The sequence below is a fragment of the Lottia gigantea genome (assembly GCF_000327385.1).
Source record: "Lottia gigantea unplaced genomic scaffold LOTGIsca_25, whole genome shotgun sequence".
Classification (NCBI taxonomy): domain Eukaryota; kingdom Metazoa; phylum Mollusca; class Gastropoda; family Lottiidae; genus Lottia; species Lottia gigantea.
Window position 1 is genome coordinate 3,076,599 of NW_008708752.1, and position 20,078 is coordinate 3,096,676.

The following is a 20,078-nucleotide window of genomic DNA, read 5'->3' on the forward strand; positions in this document are numbered from 1 at the left end:
TTCAACCTGTGCAGACTAGATTGAAAAGAAGCGTAGGATGTATTTGAAGAATAAAGGACAAGCCTCTGTTGATTTAGATGATTCAATGAACAAGTGTCTAAAAATATATTGATCCTTAATTATTATTATTATTTACTCATCACATTTTTTATTTTAGTCTAGTGCCTAAAAAGTCATCATCAAAGCATTTATAATTCTAGCATTATATATTATTTACATATAGCCAGAAATTTCTCGCTAGATTATTCCATTGTAAGCACTTCTAATGATTTGTCATCATTAAAGGGATAGTGAAGTGATTTTCTAAATTCTTCACAATCCCTTTAAAACTGAACCCGTATCTGCTTTAGGATAATCTTACGATTCGTCTACAATTAAATAAATCAAAGTAAAATTAAAAATGTCTCTAAAGATAAAAAAAAAAAGTTCATGTTTTGCAAAATGATGCTTTTTCATCAATTTTGTTTCATGTTGGTTTTTTTTCAATCGAATAAAATGTAGCCTATTTCGAAAGCTGATATATCTTCGTTTAAGGGTTTAAAACGAAATCCTCATAATAGGTTTGATCTAGCTACCTCGTATTGCATCCCTTTATTGCCAAAGATAACACATATCGAACCTAACTGGACTGACGACTAGCAATATGACACAGACCCCTTTTTTCCATATCAGTCTATAGAACTTAGAATAAGGTCGACGCCTCTCTGGTAAATAGAATATTTTTTATTCGTGCCGAACTGTAATTAATATATACATACACTAATATTAAGTCTGATGAAAATCGATATGTAAATATTTAATTGTCTAATTCAGTTGACTCAAATATTATTCTTTGTAAAGTTCTACTATAATCAAATTTTCTATTACTGTAAAGAGATATATAGGTTTCTAATCATGGGCTTGTCTGGAAAAAATCCTACCCTCCAATTAGCTCTCCTGTCGGCTGTGGAATAAATAAAATATCAAAGTATAAATTCCCAGTCCAGATTCAAATCGGTCGAAAACGTACGATGTAAAACAGTTCCAAAGAACTTAATTTCGAAGGTCTATAATTACCACAAACTATACTATTTGTAACACTAACTCACCTTTTGAATAATCAACAAATTTATAAACATCGGTTAAAGACCGAAAAAAAAAAACGCGTTTTTGTCACCACTTGCACTTATGTTCACATTTCGGAGACCAAACCGTACACCGCACCGAACACAGTGCCTCGTCTATTCGCGGCGTTATGCAGACTAAGTAAAATGTTCATAATGGATTTAAATTTAGATTGAAATAAAAATGTATGATATTGATATCATTGATTTGGTCGTGATTTGACATTGTCTTAGATCTTACTTAAGTGTTGGCTCCTTCCGTTTTAGAAATAGGTGCAGAGATCCCCTTCTCATGCCGTGTTGTTTTTTCTCTCGATCACTTATTATTTGTATCCTATTTGAGTTACATTAAATCATTACTGTGATTCAAATACAAAATAATTATACAGAAACAGTATTTACATTAGATAATGGACACTGATTTTTATACGAATAATAAAAAAAAAACATTCATGATACTTAACCAAAATCTTACCTATGTGTTTTTTATACGCCCACATTATAATTTGGTCGTATATTGTCGTTGCCCTTGTCTGTCCGTCCGTCCGTCAGTCCACAATTGGATTGTGAACACAATAGAGGCTACGGTTTTTATCTGATTTTAATGAAAATTGGTGTGATCATTTATATTGACGAGATCTTGGACAAGTTCGAATTTGTCGATCTTTCGATGAACGGTTTTTGAGTTATTCCTCTTGATTTGGAAAAACGCGTCAAAATTTGTTTTGTGAACAGAATAAAGACTACAATTTCCATCCGATTTAAATGAAATTTGGTGTGATCATTTATAATGATGAGATCTTAGACAAGTTTGAATTTGACGATTTTTCGATCAACGGAAATTGAGTTATTGCCCAAGTAAAAGCGCATCAATATTTATTGACTTGTGAACGCGATTGAGGTGACGGTTTATGTCAGAATTTTATTAAATTTTGTGTTTTGATTAAATCAACACTATCTTGCACAAATTAAGATTTTTAGTATGATTTGACACTGGCGACCGCCTTTGATATACTGAAAGTGTATCATTAAAGTGGGCGTATCCTGCTTGGCAACCACTTGTTAATTTATTGTTCGATTCCCATTGAATTTCTTGACATTTTTATGGTCATAAGAAAAAAAAAAACATCGGAAATTATAACTGAAATAGTTGTTTGAAAGTCACTTTTCCTTATGGATATCAGAATATGAAATGAATGTTATACGTCTTTCTCTGTGCACATTGTTTGGCACTAAGACGTGTGATGTAATGAGGGAGATTTTGCTAGGAAATTGGCATTAGCATATTCTTTTTTCAATTAACAACTCTAGGGATATTTAACATGCACAGCCTGTACCTCACAGGGCCCAGTTTTATTCTCCTATCTGTACGCCAATAAGGCCTACGATATTTACATGTAAACATTAAAGACCAGAGATACGTCAAGTTTCGGACTATAAGACTCTTCAGTATAATTTGTTTATAATCAGCAAATGAGGTAATGGTTAAATTGTGTTATTTATCGTTGTGTACAATCACGCTAAACCTTTATTGAATTTGATTAGTTCATATTGATAAAATGGGAACCAAGAGAATCGGCATTATTTTCTATATATTTCGAGATTTATTAATGGTCGGAATGAATGATATGAACCTGATTCATTACAGTTCGAACAATGTATTTATAATTATTTCATAATTATAGATCCATGCTATTGATATGTATTTTCTTCAGTTACTTGTATTTATTGGTTTACTTGATACTGGAGCGATACACACGCTTGTTTCTGAAACTATACATGATTGTCTGTTACTGGAACCATACATGATTGTCTGTTACTGGAACTATACATGATTGTCTGTTACTGGAACGATACATGATTGTTTGTTACTGGAACGATACATGATTGTTTGTTTCTGGAACGATACATGATTGTTTGTTACTGGAACGATACATGATTGTTTGTTTCTGGAACGATACATAATTGTCTTTTACTGTATAAATATTTGATTGGCTGTTACTGGAACTATACAAGATTGGCTGCTACTGGAACTATACAAGATTGGCTGCTACTGGAACTATACAAGATTGGTTGTTACTGAAACCATTAATGATTATTTTTATGTGTTACTGGAATTATAGATGATCGAATGTTGCTAGCACCATCAATGATCGACTGTTACTAGCACCATCAATGATTGTCTGTTAGTCGAACCATTAATGATTGTTCGTTACTAGAACCATTAATGATTTTTCTGTTACTAGAACCATCAATGATTTACTCTTTTCGAACCTATTCATCTACAACCATATATGATAGGTTTTTATCAAATTACTAGTATAATATGATTATGTGATATAAATATGATGATTGTGCCATTCTTTACATTTACGATTGTGAAGGAATTTAAAGACTTCTGATAAACCATCTGTTATTATAACGTTTAGAATAACTACAGCTAAAAAGAAAAACGATGTTGACAATGGGAAGAATACCCTTGCTTATGGTTCTATTGACCGCTGCAGCTCCAGTTTCTGCTCATTCAATTTCATCGTACTCGAACATTGTAGAATTGCAGGAGAAATTGTTAGCTAACTATAGTAGCGATATAAGACCCATCAGGAATCAATCTGAAGCCATGAACATTAGTTTAAGTTGTACTATAGAGGGAGTTACCGACGTTAACGATGTCTTACAAACTGTGTCCTTGAGCATTGTCCTTAAACTCATGTGGATAGATGAACTTCTTCAATGGGATAGAGATGACTACGGCATTGAATATATCACCATTCCCGATTCTAGAAGATGGACACCAAAATTGATGACGTTAAACTCCATGAATAAAAGATCTATCTTTTCTGATGAAACACACCCTTACCTTATGAGTTATGAAGGCAAAGCAGAATGGCTCCCAGCGACCTACTTTACTATTTATTGCCAGTTAGATATGACAAACTTTCCGTTCGATGAACAGACATGTGAATTCTACATCCTACCCATTGATTTTCAGACAGATCAGTTGACACTGTATTTTGAGAATCAGCCTGATCTGAAAATATTGCAAGAAAATGGAGAATGGGATGTAGTTCGTTTAGAAGGTGAAGAACTATCATCCAAATCTCTATCAAGACAACGCCTTGTGGTAACAATAACATTAAAACGCAGATCAACATTTATGCTTTTAAACGTATTCTTACCTGTAATAGTGTTATCTTTCTTAAATGTAGCAGTTTTTGTAGTACCAACGAATTCGGGAGAGAAGTTAAGCTATGTTTTAACAGTACTATTGTCATTGGCAGTATTTATTAGTGTTGTTAGTGGTATGTTACCTACCACATCTACTAGTATACCATTAATTACTATTTACTTGTCAGTCCAGTTACTGCTTAGTACGGCATCGGTACTTCTAACAGTCTATGTCATCAGAGTTGATAACAGATCTTCAGAAAGACCAATACCACCATACCTCCTGTTTCTGGCACGAATCATGAAAAAGAAAGCGAAGAATAAAGTTGATGCTATAATGATGTTCCAGGAAATAGATTGGACAACCATTGCTTTATCTGTTGATAAATTGTGTTTCATTCTTTTTACAATTTCAGCCTTTTTTTCTTGTTTTTTTTTATTGTTTATGATTACTCTAAATGAATATTAAAAATCTTGGCATTAGATTGTTACATGTTCTATCATTATATCTCTCTTTGTTCACAGTAATATAGTAGTCTCAAAACATCTTGTCATCAGTTAATTTTGTCGTGCAGTAATATAGCAACAGTAAATTGATTACAAGAGCCTAATAATAGGTTTAATGTAATTGGTCATATCGGTTAAAAATAAATCACGAAAGTTTTTTTTCTCATTTCTAGTTTTTTATTCCAATTGGATATTGTAATAGTAGTAAAGATGTGTTACCATATGGAAAAATATCCGGAAATAATGAGAAATCGTTGTTTTAAATGTGTACAAAAGTCAACGTTTCTTCTTCTGATTTGTGCTTTGTCAATATAAGTATCTGAGGCCCGCACGAATGGGATCCCAGGAATTAGTATAGGACCAGATTGGTCGAGCTAATCGGAGGCCAGATATACGGCAAATTTCGGAATAGAAGACAACAGTATAGTTTGTTTTCCAGCAGAAAATAAATTGATTGTAAATTATTCATTTGATTTATTCATCGTTGTTTACAAACAACCTGTATTAATTCTGATTAGTTCTTATAGATAAATAGGAATAAAAAGAATAGCCATTGTTCCCTGTTATTGTTTGAGATGTTTTTCAAGTCAAAATGAATAATATATATATGTTTATCTGTTATTTGAACTATATAAATGATCGCCTGTTACTGGCACGATACATGCTTGTCTGTTACTGGAACGATAAATACTTGTCTGTTACTGTAACGATGCGTGATTGTGGGCCTATGTCAATGGAAGGATACATGATTGGTTATTACTTAAAGGATACATGATTGGTTGTTACTGGAACTATACCTGGAACGATACATTATTGTCTGTTACTGGAACGATACATGATTGACTGTTACTGTAACGATGCATGATTGTTTGTCAATGGAAGGATATATGATTGGTTGTTACTTAAAGGATACATGATTGGTTGTTACTGGAACTATACCCGGAACGATACATTATTGTCTGTTACTGGAACGATACATGATTGACTGTTACTGTAACGATGTATCATTGTTTGTCAATGGAAGGATATATGATTGGTTGTTACTTAAAGGATACATGATTGGTTGTTACTGGAACTATACCTGGAACGACACATCATTGTCTGTTATTGTAACGGTGCATGATTGTGGGCTTATGTCAATGGAAGGATACATGATTGTTTGTTACTGGAAGGATACACGATTGTCTATTATTATAACTATTGTTTATTACTGGAACTATACATTATTGTCTGTTACTGGCACGATACATGATTGACTGTTACTATAACGGTGCATGATTGTGGGAAGGAAGGATACATGATTGACTGTTACTGGAACTATACATGATTGAACGACTAATTTACAATTCCAGTCTTATTTCTTGTTTTATTTTATTGTTTATGACTATTGTATATGAATATTAAAAATCTTGGTGTTAAATCGTATGTTTCTTTTATTTGGTTACATGTCCATTCTTTATACCAATCATTAGGCTATCGTGTTTGATTCTATAGACGATTGTATACACGGTGGTCACAAGAAATCTTGTCATCAGTAAATTGCTCATAAGTATTTTGTCTTGCAGTAATTATAACACAGTATTGTGGCCAAAGCAATGTCAACTTCAAGTAAACTGGAGGACATTTTTCCTCTCTAGAAAATGGTTTTGTAACCACCACTTCATTTCTAACAAATTTAAAGAGGCGACATTTTCAAAGTCTTGAATGCAGCCTATGTAAATTGTCTTCAGAAGTACTAGAAATATACGAAAATCGCGTAATTCCTTCAAAAATATCTCAAACTGGGAATTTCTTTTTCTATTTTTATAGATGTAGGCTATTTTCAATAAATGGCAGTGTCTCAAGAAAAGACGACTCGACTGTTTCACTTTCTAACGTGGATAATTCCGGACACACATGTATTTGAAGGCTCAAATTTCGACGGTGAAATGTGAACATCAAAAACAATTCCTGTTTCAGAGACTAAGGTTTGATTGGTCAATAATGGCGCAGCTGTCGTATTTTGTATCTCAACCTTATTGGCTTTGTTTACAGACATTTTGTAGCCTAGTCCACAACGAACAGACTCTGATGTTTGAACTTAAAGAGTCTGAACAAAGCTCCATAGAGGCGGTGCTAGCCAAACGAACCTGAGGGTACAAATCGGGGGAAAATTCTCAAACGCTTCATGCGACAGCTGCTCGGCCTATGTCCAGATCATAGATCCAGATTCTGTCAGTTTAAAATTTTTCTGTTCAAATAGGTATCAGAGGCTGGAATAGATGCTTCAGTCTGTAGGCGTCTATTTATGTAACCCATTACTATAGGCCTAAGCTTAACTATGGCATAACCATAATATTGATGCAGAAAAAAGGGACTTAGGGACTCAGATCTATACAGGTAGCCTAGGCCTAGTTCTAAAATAGTGGCGTTTCTAAGAACCATTAGATGAGGGGTCGAGTCGGGGGCCACAGTATAGAAATGTATATAAATCTATGAATGTATCCCTTTAAATGGGAATTAATAATAGTTGCTACGCGACCACGGATACCGGAAGTATCATCAATTTTATGTCACGTGATCTTTGATCTCGACGCCATCAACAAACAAAACCATTGCAGACGACGTATTTTTATTAATAATGGCAAGTATTTCACAAGAAAGATTCATTCATATGTCATGGCTTATTATTGTTGATAAGGGTGCTTTTTATCAACTAATATAATGCAATATGCATAGACATTTTGTGTTCTAAAGTCGTTTATTCAATTTAAAAATGGAAGGACATCAGTCATCATCCGTTTGTCAATCATCACAAGACAATCAATTGTAATGTCTTAACCTTACTTCTTGACTTTTCTGATTTTAAAAACATATCTATAGAACTAGATATTAGAAATGCAGTAGTAGTGTAGTGGCCATTCAGTCAAGATGACTCAAAACTGTATTCGATTAATATAATACTTAGATTCTAGCTAGGTCATTATTTGATTATGAATAAGAATTACAAATTCCACAATTTCATGGACAAAATGTTGATAAGAGATTTGAGGACAGACTAGTTTTTGACTATCTGAAAAAATATGAATATAGGCAATATGCCTACAGCCAAACATAAATTGAATTCTGATGTTATTTAGACGACCCCACATATCTCTTTTAAATTCCAGAATCTTATGGATCCTCTCAACACACAGTATCAATTTTGAAGGTAGAAATGAACTATACAAGGAATGGTTTGAAGAAATTGATTAGTATAAAGTAAAGACTGGCTAGGTGATAAATTATTAACTAACTCATCTACTACCATGAACAATAAACATAACCGAGTGATACCAATACGCAAAAAGAGGTGAGCTCATTTCATTTTATAATTCATTTGATTCATATCCTTCAAAGGCTAACTGCTTAAATGATTTGTACATGTGTAAGAGAATAGAGGTTATTTTTTGTGATTCAATGTCAGACTTTCAAAAACACAAGCATAGGACTTATTCAGGTCACCAACAAGCAGTATGGTTGCTATTTACCAATACCTGCACAATGAAGACAGATAGATGTACCTGTAGTAATATGTTTTTAAATTTTTGACCTCATTTGACATAACTTGATATATATTAACATTTTAAAGGATGATAGTCCAGAAATTTCAATATAAAATATCATTGTCAATATAATATGATTAGACCTGTAAGCAAGTTATTATGATTACTGTGACCACCTTGGCTGAAACTCCAGCAGCTAGTCAGTTATGCTGCTGAATTCTGACTTCACTTGACTTCAGTTTACTACGACTGCTTCATGCAAACTAACAAGATGAAATATTTTAAAATTGAAGCTGAAAAAAGGAAGGCAATCAGAATCATGACGGCTGTTTTGTAAGGTCAATAGTGACTTGCGGTGGCTTGCTGCTGATTACAGAACACAGGTCAGTGTGATCTGACAAAATAACAGAAAATTCTACTTTAAATTAGCAAGACCAAGACCACTGCACAGTAGTATGCCCACCAAGTATTTGTAATATGTATATATATACAGTATGATGAAATATTACCTATTCCCATTTAAACTAAATATTAAAGATTTATAATATAATAACTAAATGTAATATAATACAGGTAACATTGTATTGTTATTGTTATTAACTCTATACATGATAATCTTCTTTATATGAAATAAGGTCATTGTTATTTAATTCTCTTATTTAGCAGATAATATTTAGAAGTACATAAAATCTTTTAAATACCTGCATTGCCAGCTGATATATAAGTCAGTTTAGTTTTTATATGTGTATCACTTTTAAAAACGATGATCTGCCTTCAGGTTCATCTATATTCTTTATTGTTGCAACTTGGTCCTAGATATAACCTTGAATTTTTAGGGGATTAATATAATAGGTCATTACAAGTTGCACAGAAATTAAATGTTATTTCATGAAAATAATAAAAAAATTTGTCTGAAAAGTTACCACATTTTGAAATATTACCAAATTCATTAGTTTTGCTAATATTAACAAATAATTAAGTTGTGCTAAAAATAACAAATTAATAAGTTGAATTAATGCTGAATGAGCTTATAAATTTATGAAAATTTCATGGTATTTGGTAGATGGTATATATTTTGTGACTCTTGAGCCATAATCTCTCTGAGGACAAGACTAATGAAATATTTTATTGACCTGTTATCCTTCAATGAACATATTATATTGATAAATTATAAATAGGCATACTGTTATTCAGTGGAGATATGATCACTTATATTATGTGATATTTATCTATTGAAAATATTTTATGAATGAAGCAAAATCACAGAAATGAGGTAGTTAGATAAGCTTATTGATTTGAAAATTTTGTTTTTCTGTAATGTTTTAAACATTTTTAAACATAATAGCATTTATATGTATTGGATGTGATTTTTATACGCACTCATTACAATCTGTTATGTTAAGTGTTATATTTTAATATTTTTAAACATAGAATGATGTGGACATCACCACAATATTGTCATTTGTAGATAGTTGAAGATAGGATATGGTGACTCATGCACCTAGACCACAATCACTTGATTCACATACTTACATAAATGATACATAAATGATTGTTATTAACTGAAGGATTATAAATGATACAATATGAAATTGATGAAGGACAGAAAACTATATCTGTGTACGGCAAAGGGAAATTATATAATATCTGCTAATGTCTGGATAGAATTATTAATGGTTTAGTTTTGTAAAGATTCCAAAGGTTATGCCAAATTTGGCTTTTGTCATGGTGAAAATTCTCAAAAATTAGCAAACCAAAAAGTGGATTCAACTTAACTCCTGTAAAAAGCGATATTTTGGCCCAAATTGTGAAGAAAAAACAGATTGTAAAATTTACTTGATTGTACACTACTTGATGTTTCCTTCTCCATTAACCAAATCATTCCTATAGGATATTGATTTTTATTATTTTTCAGGCATAGAATGAAAACAGAAAGATCTATGCACAAATTAGAAAAACAAAATGTACCAAAAGCAATTCAACATGTACATTTACCTTATATTTTACCTGTTCATGATTACCCTCTTAAAGCAAATACTTCAAATCTAGTAAGTATGATAAACTTTCATATAATATACCAAACAAAACCTTTGATACAAAAAAAAAAATAAGTTTAATTAAAAGAGATCTAGTTCCAATTAGAATTAGACTAAACTTTTGTTCAGGACAGTTTGTTTGTTTTTCAGGACAGTTGGATTGCCGTTTTGTAGGCAATTAGTTAACAGTTTCTGATTCCATAGCCAGAGCTCTCTAGAATCAGACAGATGTCAAATCTATCTCTTCTTCTTACTTGGGTTAATGTTTAAAGTAAAAAAAAAACTTATAAGTCAGAAAAATTCACACAGACTTCCCCTTTAAAGCTGATATTACATTTCACAAAAATAAAAGGGGAAAAAAAAGTTTTGCCACAAATCTATATAATGATGCATTACGTATACCACTGTATAGTACCACTGACAAATCTACATACCAGCAATGGGTACATTAAGTACACCACCAGTTTTATAGTACCGGTATATTAAAGAACTGTTTATAACACATTTAATGAGTTTTAGTCATTAATAATTTATTAGTAAGTGAGTTGATCAAACTGATTGGAATATCTATTATTGTATTATTATGACATATCTTACAATATATAACACTATATTGACATGAATAATAAATAAATAGTAACCAATACTAACCAATACCAATATATACCATACATACACCAGAATACTAAAAAGTACTAGTCAGATTTTATTAGTCTTGGAATTAACATAGTCAGGATTTATCAGTAAAATGGTGAAAAATGAAAGGATTTTATCTGGAAAGAGTTCTTCTGTGAGTTTTACAAATCTTCAATTAGAGGTAATAAAAGTACTTCTTGTATTCAAGTCAAAATTCTATTTGCCATCTGGTTAAGGATTCAAAAACTGTTTCTATCCTGAGGAAGAAAAACAAATGCAAATAGTAACTGACAATCAAGCTCTATGCCAAAAAGCTATCATATTTAGGGTCTGGACTATTTTTGTTTGAAAATACCATAACCTTCAGTTGCATATTTAGCACCAATCTAATTTAAATTAGATTAAAGTTTTGCTTCTTTATTTTATTTTTTTTTGTCTGTCTCCATTGTAATCTAATGGGATTTATACCAAGGTCACGCACTGGTGACATTTCAAGATACCAATCAGAAGCACTTTTAAAAATGAGTATTGACAGTCTCATAATCTTATTAATCACATCTCTCTACTTCGGGTACTACAGACAAAAAAAAATACAGTGCAATTTCAGCAATAAAAGTTTAAAGTTTTTACTCTCAAAACTTTGATTTGACAAATGGCAACTAAACCAAAACATTTCCAAACCCAAAATTTGCAACTAGCTGAACAATTTGTACATATGTGTTTAAGAGCACTCTGTATCATAATATTTTACGACAGCTCTGATTTCTACCTACCTTGGAAATTTCACCTGACATTCATACTGACCCAAAACCAAAAATACTAATTAGATAGAACATGATAAAGTTTGCTACTGTTTTGATTAAATCTCATTTACATACCATGATTTGTAAATTAGACCAACTTAACACTTTTATCATTGCCACAAACTCTGAATGGATTATGTAGTTTGTTAATCCACTGTGATTTAATAGGTCTACAAGATTATCACTCTTAACAATATTAATCACCTAGTAGAATTATCTTAATCTCTCTCATGTTAATCTGTGTACCAAGTCTTGTTAATGTTGGGTTTAGTTGTCAGGCTGTCTGTGTAGGGAATATGATCTAAATTTGGAAAAATGAGACATCCACATGTAAGTTAACTCATATTTGTGTGTTTTAATGATAATTTTTAATATTCAAGAAGGAATATGAAAAACTATACAGATGATAAGGTTATTGATATTTCAAATTCGCTTTGATACCATGAATTGTGAACAGAGGATCTTTATTTATGACCATTTTAACTTTTATAAAGTTGATTTATTAACAATTTTTTATTCCATGGATCTTATTTATTATGATTTGGTAGTTTAAAGGTATACTATCTTAGGAAGACCACAAAATTGAAATTTTAGACTTTGCCAAAATGAATCTTAGTTCATCAGTGGTCTCCAATAAATCCATAAACTAAGTAATAAAAAAGTAAACTAAATGATTTTGAAACATGCTTAGGGATATACTGTATAGAGATTCTATTCTTTAGTCATGACACCTGGTAAGTCCAACTGATGAATATATACACTTGTTAACCAAGTTTGAAACTTTAGTTTTATTTGTTCATTCTTAGAGGTAGTATTCCTTTAATTTAAAGTTTACTGATAATTAAAACTCCATTAGTGACTTCAAAATAATTGATAAAAATTCTGGTAATTGAATGTGTTGCAATACTATGTACAGATGAAAAAATTCAATAAATTGTGACTTGGTTTGTTTATTGACCTTTATTCTTTTAACAGAATGACAAACAAGTGCATGTGTTTACTACATACCTCACTGAGTAAAAATAAATAATAATAATAACTTTCTAGTGTTAAAGTCAGGCTTTTAGTAGACTAAAAAATGTATGTTTGTTGTGATCAAGTGAAAATAATAATAATGGTTCTTTGATGAATAAAAATGGATCCTATACACCGCAGGCGTTGTATCTCCCCAACTGTCTTGTTTCTAAATGTGTTGTTTTCAAGATAGAATTATTAAACCATTGTGTATGTATCACAGTGGCACACAGTGTTGGAATGATGCCATTTATTTAGTTATGTTGAACAAATGGTGACCATGGGTTCTTATCTTGGTTGACTTTTGAAAATCTGGCGACCTTGAATACGTTATCTCTCCCCACTATTCCTTTTGACCCACCATGATAATCTGGGAAAGATCAAGCCAAGAGGTTTGGGCAAGGACAAACTGGTAGAAACAATCCTTGTGATCCTAAACTTTTATCCTTGTACAAAATAGGTGATTTCTTTCTTTCATACTTCAATGGAGTGAAAAAATATTTGGTCAGTATTTGACATTTGACACTGATAGTGAGTTTATCAAGGGTAAAAGATAGTTAATTAATTAATATATAGGCAATTGATTTATCTCTGTTAATTATTTATAAATCCTGGTATAACCTAGTTATATAGAAATACATTATAAACTTACTTCTATGTTGGGTAAAGTGACATTTTTTAAAGTAGACGCTGTCCCGATAAGCATATCCTGTAACAGGAAATCTAAAATTCTCTTACGTCATGGGGGATTTGAATCCACAACATAAAGAAGACATTTTAACTATATTAGATTTAGACAAAACTTTAATTCTGTTTTTTTATAAACTTTTATTCAAATTTAGTCAGTTAGGGTCTAAAGACGGGCTGCTTGAACATTCATCAGTTTAATACCACTAGAATTTTGTGACTCAAACCAAAGTAATTTTCCAAGAAGCATTTGACACTGAATGCACCTTTTGTTCATGTCACAAAATAGATAAATAAGAATTGTGATCTACGTCACAAATAACTAAACCCTTGTTTAATATATATTTTTCAGAGCCCTCAACATGGCAATCTGCACCGGTCACATCGTGGTAAAGGTGAAACTAGATATGCTAATCAAATCAATCTAGCCAGTAGTAAAGGTGAAAATAGTGCCTCTTCCTCTCATAAAACAAAGAATTATTCAGAGGTAGGCCATCTTTTCATTAAAATTACTTTGAAATCAGTTTGATATACTAGATTGCAAGACTTAATAGATTCAAAGGTCCTCTGGTCTATTGTTCTCTGTTTGCACCATTTTTTTCTGGAATTACAGAAAAGGAATTTGAAATTCGACCATTAGAGGTGTCACTTATTTATGGAAGTTTATTATAGTTGCAAAACTTGATGGCAACATGGGTGTTTGTAAGCTAGATACTGGTCGTCATTTAAGATCCAAGTTTCATTATATCTTTTCTTTTGCTTTATGTTTTATATGTGTTTTATATTTTGCTTCGTTTCATAGAAACTGGTGGCAACTGTGGCACCAACCACTTTACCTCATCTTAATACCAATGAACCACGTCAATCTCATCAAAGACCTCATCATGATAGTTCCTTAGACTCTAATACTTTACCACATTTAAAATCATCAGACGTCACATTATCTGATAGAACCAAACGTGATAGCTATGGTAACAGACTACCATTAACACCATCAGGTATGTAGAATTATTACAAGCTCATTTTATGCTGTTGTCACATCAGCCCATCTTGAGCTTGTCTTATGCTGATGTTATGTGTTTCTGATCATGGTAGATAGTTTAATATTTCAGATTTTGAATATAGATTATAAAGGATAGCCCAGAGCTTAAAGTTCCATCAACAGTATGCTAGCTCATATGTATGACTAAATATATTTAAATTTGTCTTGTAGAAGCATTAAAGTTATATAGAGGAAAGCTAACAAGTTATGAGCAGGGAGAAATTTTAGATTTTCCTGAAATTTGGTTTCTGGGTTTAGAAGCTAATAAGATAGAAGCTGTTAATGGTAGTGCTCAAAATAGTGGTTATGATGATGAAAATGGCTCATATCTTAAGGTAAGGATTGAACTTTAAAACCTTGGTCTCAAAAACTAGAATAAGATAAAATCCAAATTTTCAGAAATACATTAATCCATTGGGCAACAAACTAAACGATTTTAGTGATTGACTTATCAGATGACTGGAATTCTTAAAGTCACTAAAAGTTTTCAAGAATAAGACCCATTGTTGCTTTTATATTTTCCTACATTTAAAATTGAAATATATAACCTTCTCTAAGAAGAGTTTTTGTTCAAGTGATAAGCTATTCTTAATCTACATATTTGGTAATGTACTTGCATGTTAACTGTTTTGTCATTTTAGTGGATCAATGTTTTTGAAGGTATGTGACTATGAAGTTGATTGTTGAAACTTATTGATCAAAATTTGGATGTTGTTTTTCAGGGAATGCATGATCATCTTGTATATAGATATGAAATATTGGAAGTGTTGGGAAAAGGATCGTTTGGTCAAGTTGTCAAATGTTTTGATCATAAAACAGATAAGATGTTAGCTATCAAGATCATTAGGAATAAAAAGAGGTAAGTTTAACCTTGATCTGATTTTCAAAACAAGATTTAGTTATTAATAAATATTTGTTAAGATTTTCCATTGCAATTTCTTCAAACTTGATTTTATATGAAAATATCTTTTTTTGACAAAGATAGCAACTTATTTTCATGAGGATCATGAATTAAGATCTTTAGCTCTTTCAAGGATATAAGGGTAATTATGTATCATATGTCACAATATGGTCTTGTATATAATGATAATATCAGCAATGATGTGTGTGGCGCCAGGCAGGTTATGCTTACTCTTTTAAACACGATACCTCTTTTGATTATGAAATACTTCCTTACTTATGATTGATATACTTCCACATGTGAAAAAGTTCATTAAATGGTACATGTGTTTGTCAATATGTTGTTTTGGATTTTGGGTTTGGTTTTGTAGTTCGATTGTTAGTACTTGGATTATTTATGTAAAATAAAGATATAGATTATACCAGTAAATGTTCCAACCCTATGTTCATTGATGTAAAATTATTCTGGACTGCTGTTGATCTATTTTGTAGGTTTCACCATCAAGCTCTGGTAGAAGTAAAGATATTAGATGCTTTAAGAAGAAAAGATAAAGACAATCAGTATAATATTATACATATGTTTGAATATTTCTACTTTAGAAATCATTTATGTATCGTCTTTGAATTAATGGGGTGAGGTTTGTTCACAATTATTTCGATTTACAGATTTGATTAATACTGTTAAAGGTTATGGTAATTTATATGTGCTACAGGCTTGTTAAAGAGAGGATGTCATGGATTAATTATCTTCTACTGTCTTTAAAAAGCTCCCAAGAAAACACCCTGTGTGCTACAAGCTGTGCATGTTAAAGATCCCACTACATTGAAAACACAAATCCAGGATTGAAAATACAAATACAGGTTTGACAACACAAATACAGGTTTGACAACACAAATACAGGCTTGACAACACTGATACAGGATTGAAAACACAAATCCAGGATTGAAAATACAAATACAGGTTTGACAACACAAATACAGGTTTGACAACACAAATACAGGCTTGACAACACTGATACAGGATTGAAAACACAAATCCAGGATTGACAACACAAATACAGGATTGACAACACAAATCCAGGATTGACAACACAAATATAGGATTGAAAACACAAATCCAGGCTTGAATTTCTGTAGAATTTATTATTATTCAAATTCCATTTTTTGTACTTTCAGAATGAATTTATATGAGTTGATTAAGAAGAATAATTTCCAGGGTTTTAGTATTGCATTGATTAGACGTTTTGCATTCTCTTTGTTACAATGTTTAAAAGTTTTATACAGAGAGAAAATCATTCATTGTGATTTAAAACCAGTAAGTTTTTTAATTTTGATAATGTACCAAATAATTTAGGATGCAACTTCTTCAAATTTGATCATTTTTGTAGCTATTATATTTTTCCTATGCTTCTGTATCAAATACTCTGAATTTCTGCAGACATCTTTTGGTCCTCTAAATTGTGGTGTTTGATCACCCACTATCATGTTATTTTAATCATCTGCAGGCTTTCTTTTGATACCTACTATCATAAACATTTATTAAACTATTTTCATGACTGATTACATGACCATTTTTGCAGGAAAATATTTTGTTACGACAGAGAGGTCAAAGTTCAATTAAAGTTATTGATTTTGGTTCTAGTTGTTATGAACATCAACGAGGTAAGGAAAAAAGAATTACTTGTTTTATTTTGAAGTCTAAGATGAATATTGTACTCAAGTCATTCTGGAAGTCTAATCAGACATGACTGGCAAATACAGATCAATCAACAGCCCTGATTGAAATTGTCAGGGTTTTTTGTTAATAGTGTCATGTATGTATATTATCAGCTATTTTAATGGTGATTTATTTTCTCAAAACTAATATCTATTGATCAGAAATATAAAGCTTTAAGACGGGAGGAAATTCTCTTTGCTGATATCAGAGCCTGTTTTCATTAACTTTATCAGTAAAAAATGATATTTTTTTACAGTGTATACTTATATACAGTCACGATTCTATCGTTCACCAGAAGTTATCTTAGGCTTACCCTATTCTATGCCTATTGATATGTGGAGTTTTGGGTGTATTTTAGCAGAACTTTACTCGGGTAGGTATATAATAAAGCAGTGAAGTGCTACAGACTGTTTGCTTTATAGATTCTTCAACTGTTGGAAAGCAAAAGATATTAAAGTAATGTCCTTCATTTGCCTCATTTCACATTGCATAGCATTGTATATTTGGAGCAAATAAGTGGGATACATAACTCTCTTTCATGGTATGAATAATAGTTATCTCCCTTACTTTAATAGAAGACTTTTGGTTGTCATTCATGATTAATATTTGGATAAAAAACCAACAAAGAATATTACAAACAGTTCATAGTGAACATTTAATTAAAAATAGTTTGTTGTTTAATCTGATCTGGAGCTATAGCAAAAGGTTGCTTGTTTTAGGTCATTTCCATAGCTATAAGTGTAAGTGGTGATAAATCACGTCTTTTGTAATTAAAAGACATCATTATAAAAATTCATCTATGTACTATCAAAAACATGATGATTAAATGCTCAAGCATGATTTGGTAATATGATATTGATGAACTTTTTAATTATTTACAGGTTATCCTCTCTTTCCTGGTGAAAATGAAGTAGAACAGTTAGCATGTATTATGGAAGTTCTCAATCCACCTCCACAAAATATTCTAGATGCTGCAACACGTAGACGCCTGTTTTTCGGTAAGATTAAGAAGACTTCTAGCAATTATACATTTTGTCCATTTAGTGATTTTTCGTGAAGCAAGCATGAAAGCAGTCTAAATAAATTAGACCAAACATTCGTTCCATTTTTTTCTTAGCTTTTATTTTTATTATAGCCATTTCAGTTAAGGTCTAACGACAGCTCTCTTTCACATTTGTCAAATTAGACTGGCATGAAATTTACGTTAATTCAGAAGACTGTAAAATGTATTTCATTTTCGTCAATTTATTTTTATTTTTAGACTCTAAAGGCAATCCAAGATGTATAACTAACAGTAAAGGCAAAAAACGCCGAGTTGGTTCTCGAGAATTACATCAAGCTATTAAAACAAGTGATGTCACTTTTCTTGATTTTATTAAGAAATGTTTAGAGTGAGTTTTTGATCAAGGGAGAGGGGCATCTTCACAATTTCTAGCTATTACTGTGTCTAATACCTTGACTTCTTGGATCAGAGCAGTTTGTAAATGCAGCGATTAGTTGGATTGTACGCCAGCTAATACAGCAAATCAAGATTCTCCAAGGCAATTTTGTACTTACTGCACATATTTCTATTACCTGGCCATATGAATTTGCCCTTGAAGAGATACATATCTCACACACAGCAGCTGTTTTCCAAAAGTAGGCTTGGCAATTATAATCAATTTGATCAATTAATTGACTAGAAACAATGTTTTGTAAATAATTGATAGCCAGGTGAACCATAACATAATGAAGTTGTGAATTGCCTTTCACATGTGATAACATCTCTGTAGTCTATAACCATGATTAATAGGTGTCAGTAAGTGAAAATAAACAATATGACTTGGTTAATATTACTGAATACCAATGGGGCTACTCAATGTCTTGAACCCTGCATAACTCCAGTTATCAGTTAAATTTTGAAAGCACATGCATTTCAATACACCCACTAATATACCATACCAATAAGAGTAAGTTTTGCATTCAAAACCCTAAAATATAATATACCAATATGAGTAATTGGATTTTTTGTAAGCACATGCATTCAAAACCCTAAAATATGATATACCAACATGAGTAATTGGATTTTTGTAACCACATGCATTCCATTGTCTCCCAATATACCATCAAATATCATGAGTATGATGTTGAATTTGTGTTTCAGATGGGATCCAGCATTAAGAATGACACCAGATGAAGCTTTACAACATGATTGGATTAAAGAAGGTTTAGTTCCTAAAAAAGATAAATCAAAATCTCATACCAAACGGTATTCTACACCCACAACAACACAAGATCCTTATAAAAACCCTGCTCAACCACCAACTAAAGGTTTGCTTTTAATAGAGACAAATTTCACCCAATGTCCCTTTGTCTTTGAATAAATCCTACTGATCTGGACCCTACTTATTGAGTTAATGATGCAAGGTATTTTCCAGGACAACCTATAATTCAGGGTACATCTCTGGCCAGGTAATGGTAATCCCTGTTATTGGCTATGGTGTGATGGGAATAATCAGGAATGTGACCAATCCAAGTCCACACTGACCAAAATTAGGGCTCCATTGTTTCATGTTTTAATCATTCCAAAACTCAGGTAGAATGATAAATCTGAAGGATTCCAAAGAATGGAGAAATTTAGTACATTCAAGAGACCATATTAGGTAGTAAGATATTGAAGCATATTCTGTGAATATAAACTTAAGCTTCAGGTATTATGAAAGTTAAGAATTATACCTTCAATGTATTGTAGAGAAGACTAAATCTGAAGACTGGAGAATAAGTTATAAAGAGAAGAAAAGTGCCAAGATAAGTACTAGTAATAAAGAGAGAGTCCCCCCTCAAGGGGCCTCAGCCGATCAAAGTCAAGAAGAACTAAGCAATCGAGGTAATAAACAAATTTTCATGTTTTACAACTCATAATGTTTGAGTATCATCTTAGTATCTTATATTTGCCATTTTC

The 20,078-nt window shown here is 31.7% G+C and overlaps 2 protein-coding genes across 2 annotated transcripts; both read left to right on the top strand.

Annotated features, from left to right (window-relative positions):
* Nucleotides 1-3,657: 3,657 nt before the first annotated feature.
* LOTGIDRAFT_56631 (hypothetical protein) lies at nucleotides 3,658-4,341 on the top strand (the record flags this gene model as incomplete). Its single annotated transcript, XM_009055529.1, has 1 exon — nucleotides 3,658-4,341. A coding segment is annotated over one exon (684 nt), but the record flags the coding sequence as incomplete, so codon positions are not given.
* A 10,349-nt stretch (nucleotides 4,342-14,690) lies between these two features.
* LOTGIDRAFT_117170 (hypothetical protein) lies at nucleotides 14,691-19,500 on the top strand (the record flags this gene model as incomplete). The annotated part of the gene is made up of 9 exons (XM_009055778.1): nucleotides 14,691-14,855; nucleotides 15,243-15,379; nucleotides 15,913-16,053; nucleotides 16,597-16,735; nucleotides 17,001-17,082; nucleotides 17,394-17,510; nucleotides 18,019-18,135; nucleotides 18,399-18,528; nucleotides 19,281-19,500. Coding segments are annotated over 9 exons (1,248 nt in total), but the record flags the coding sequence as incomplete, so codon positions are not given.
* Nucleotides 19,501-20,078: the final 578 nt, after the last annotated feature.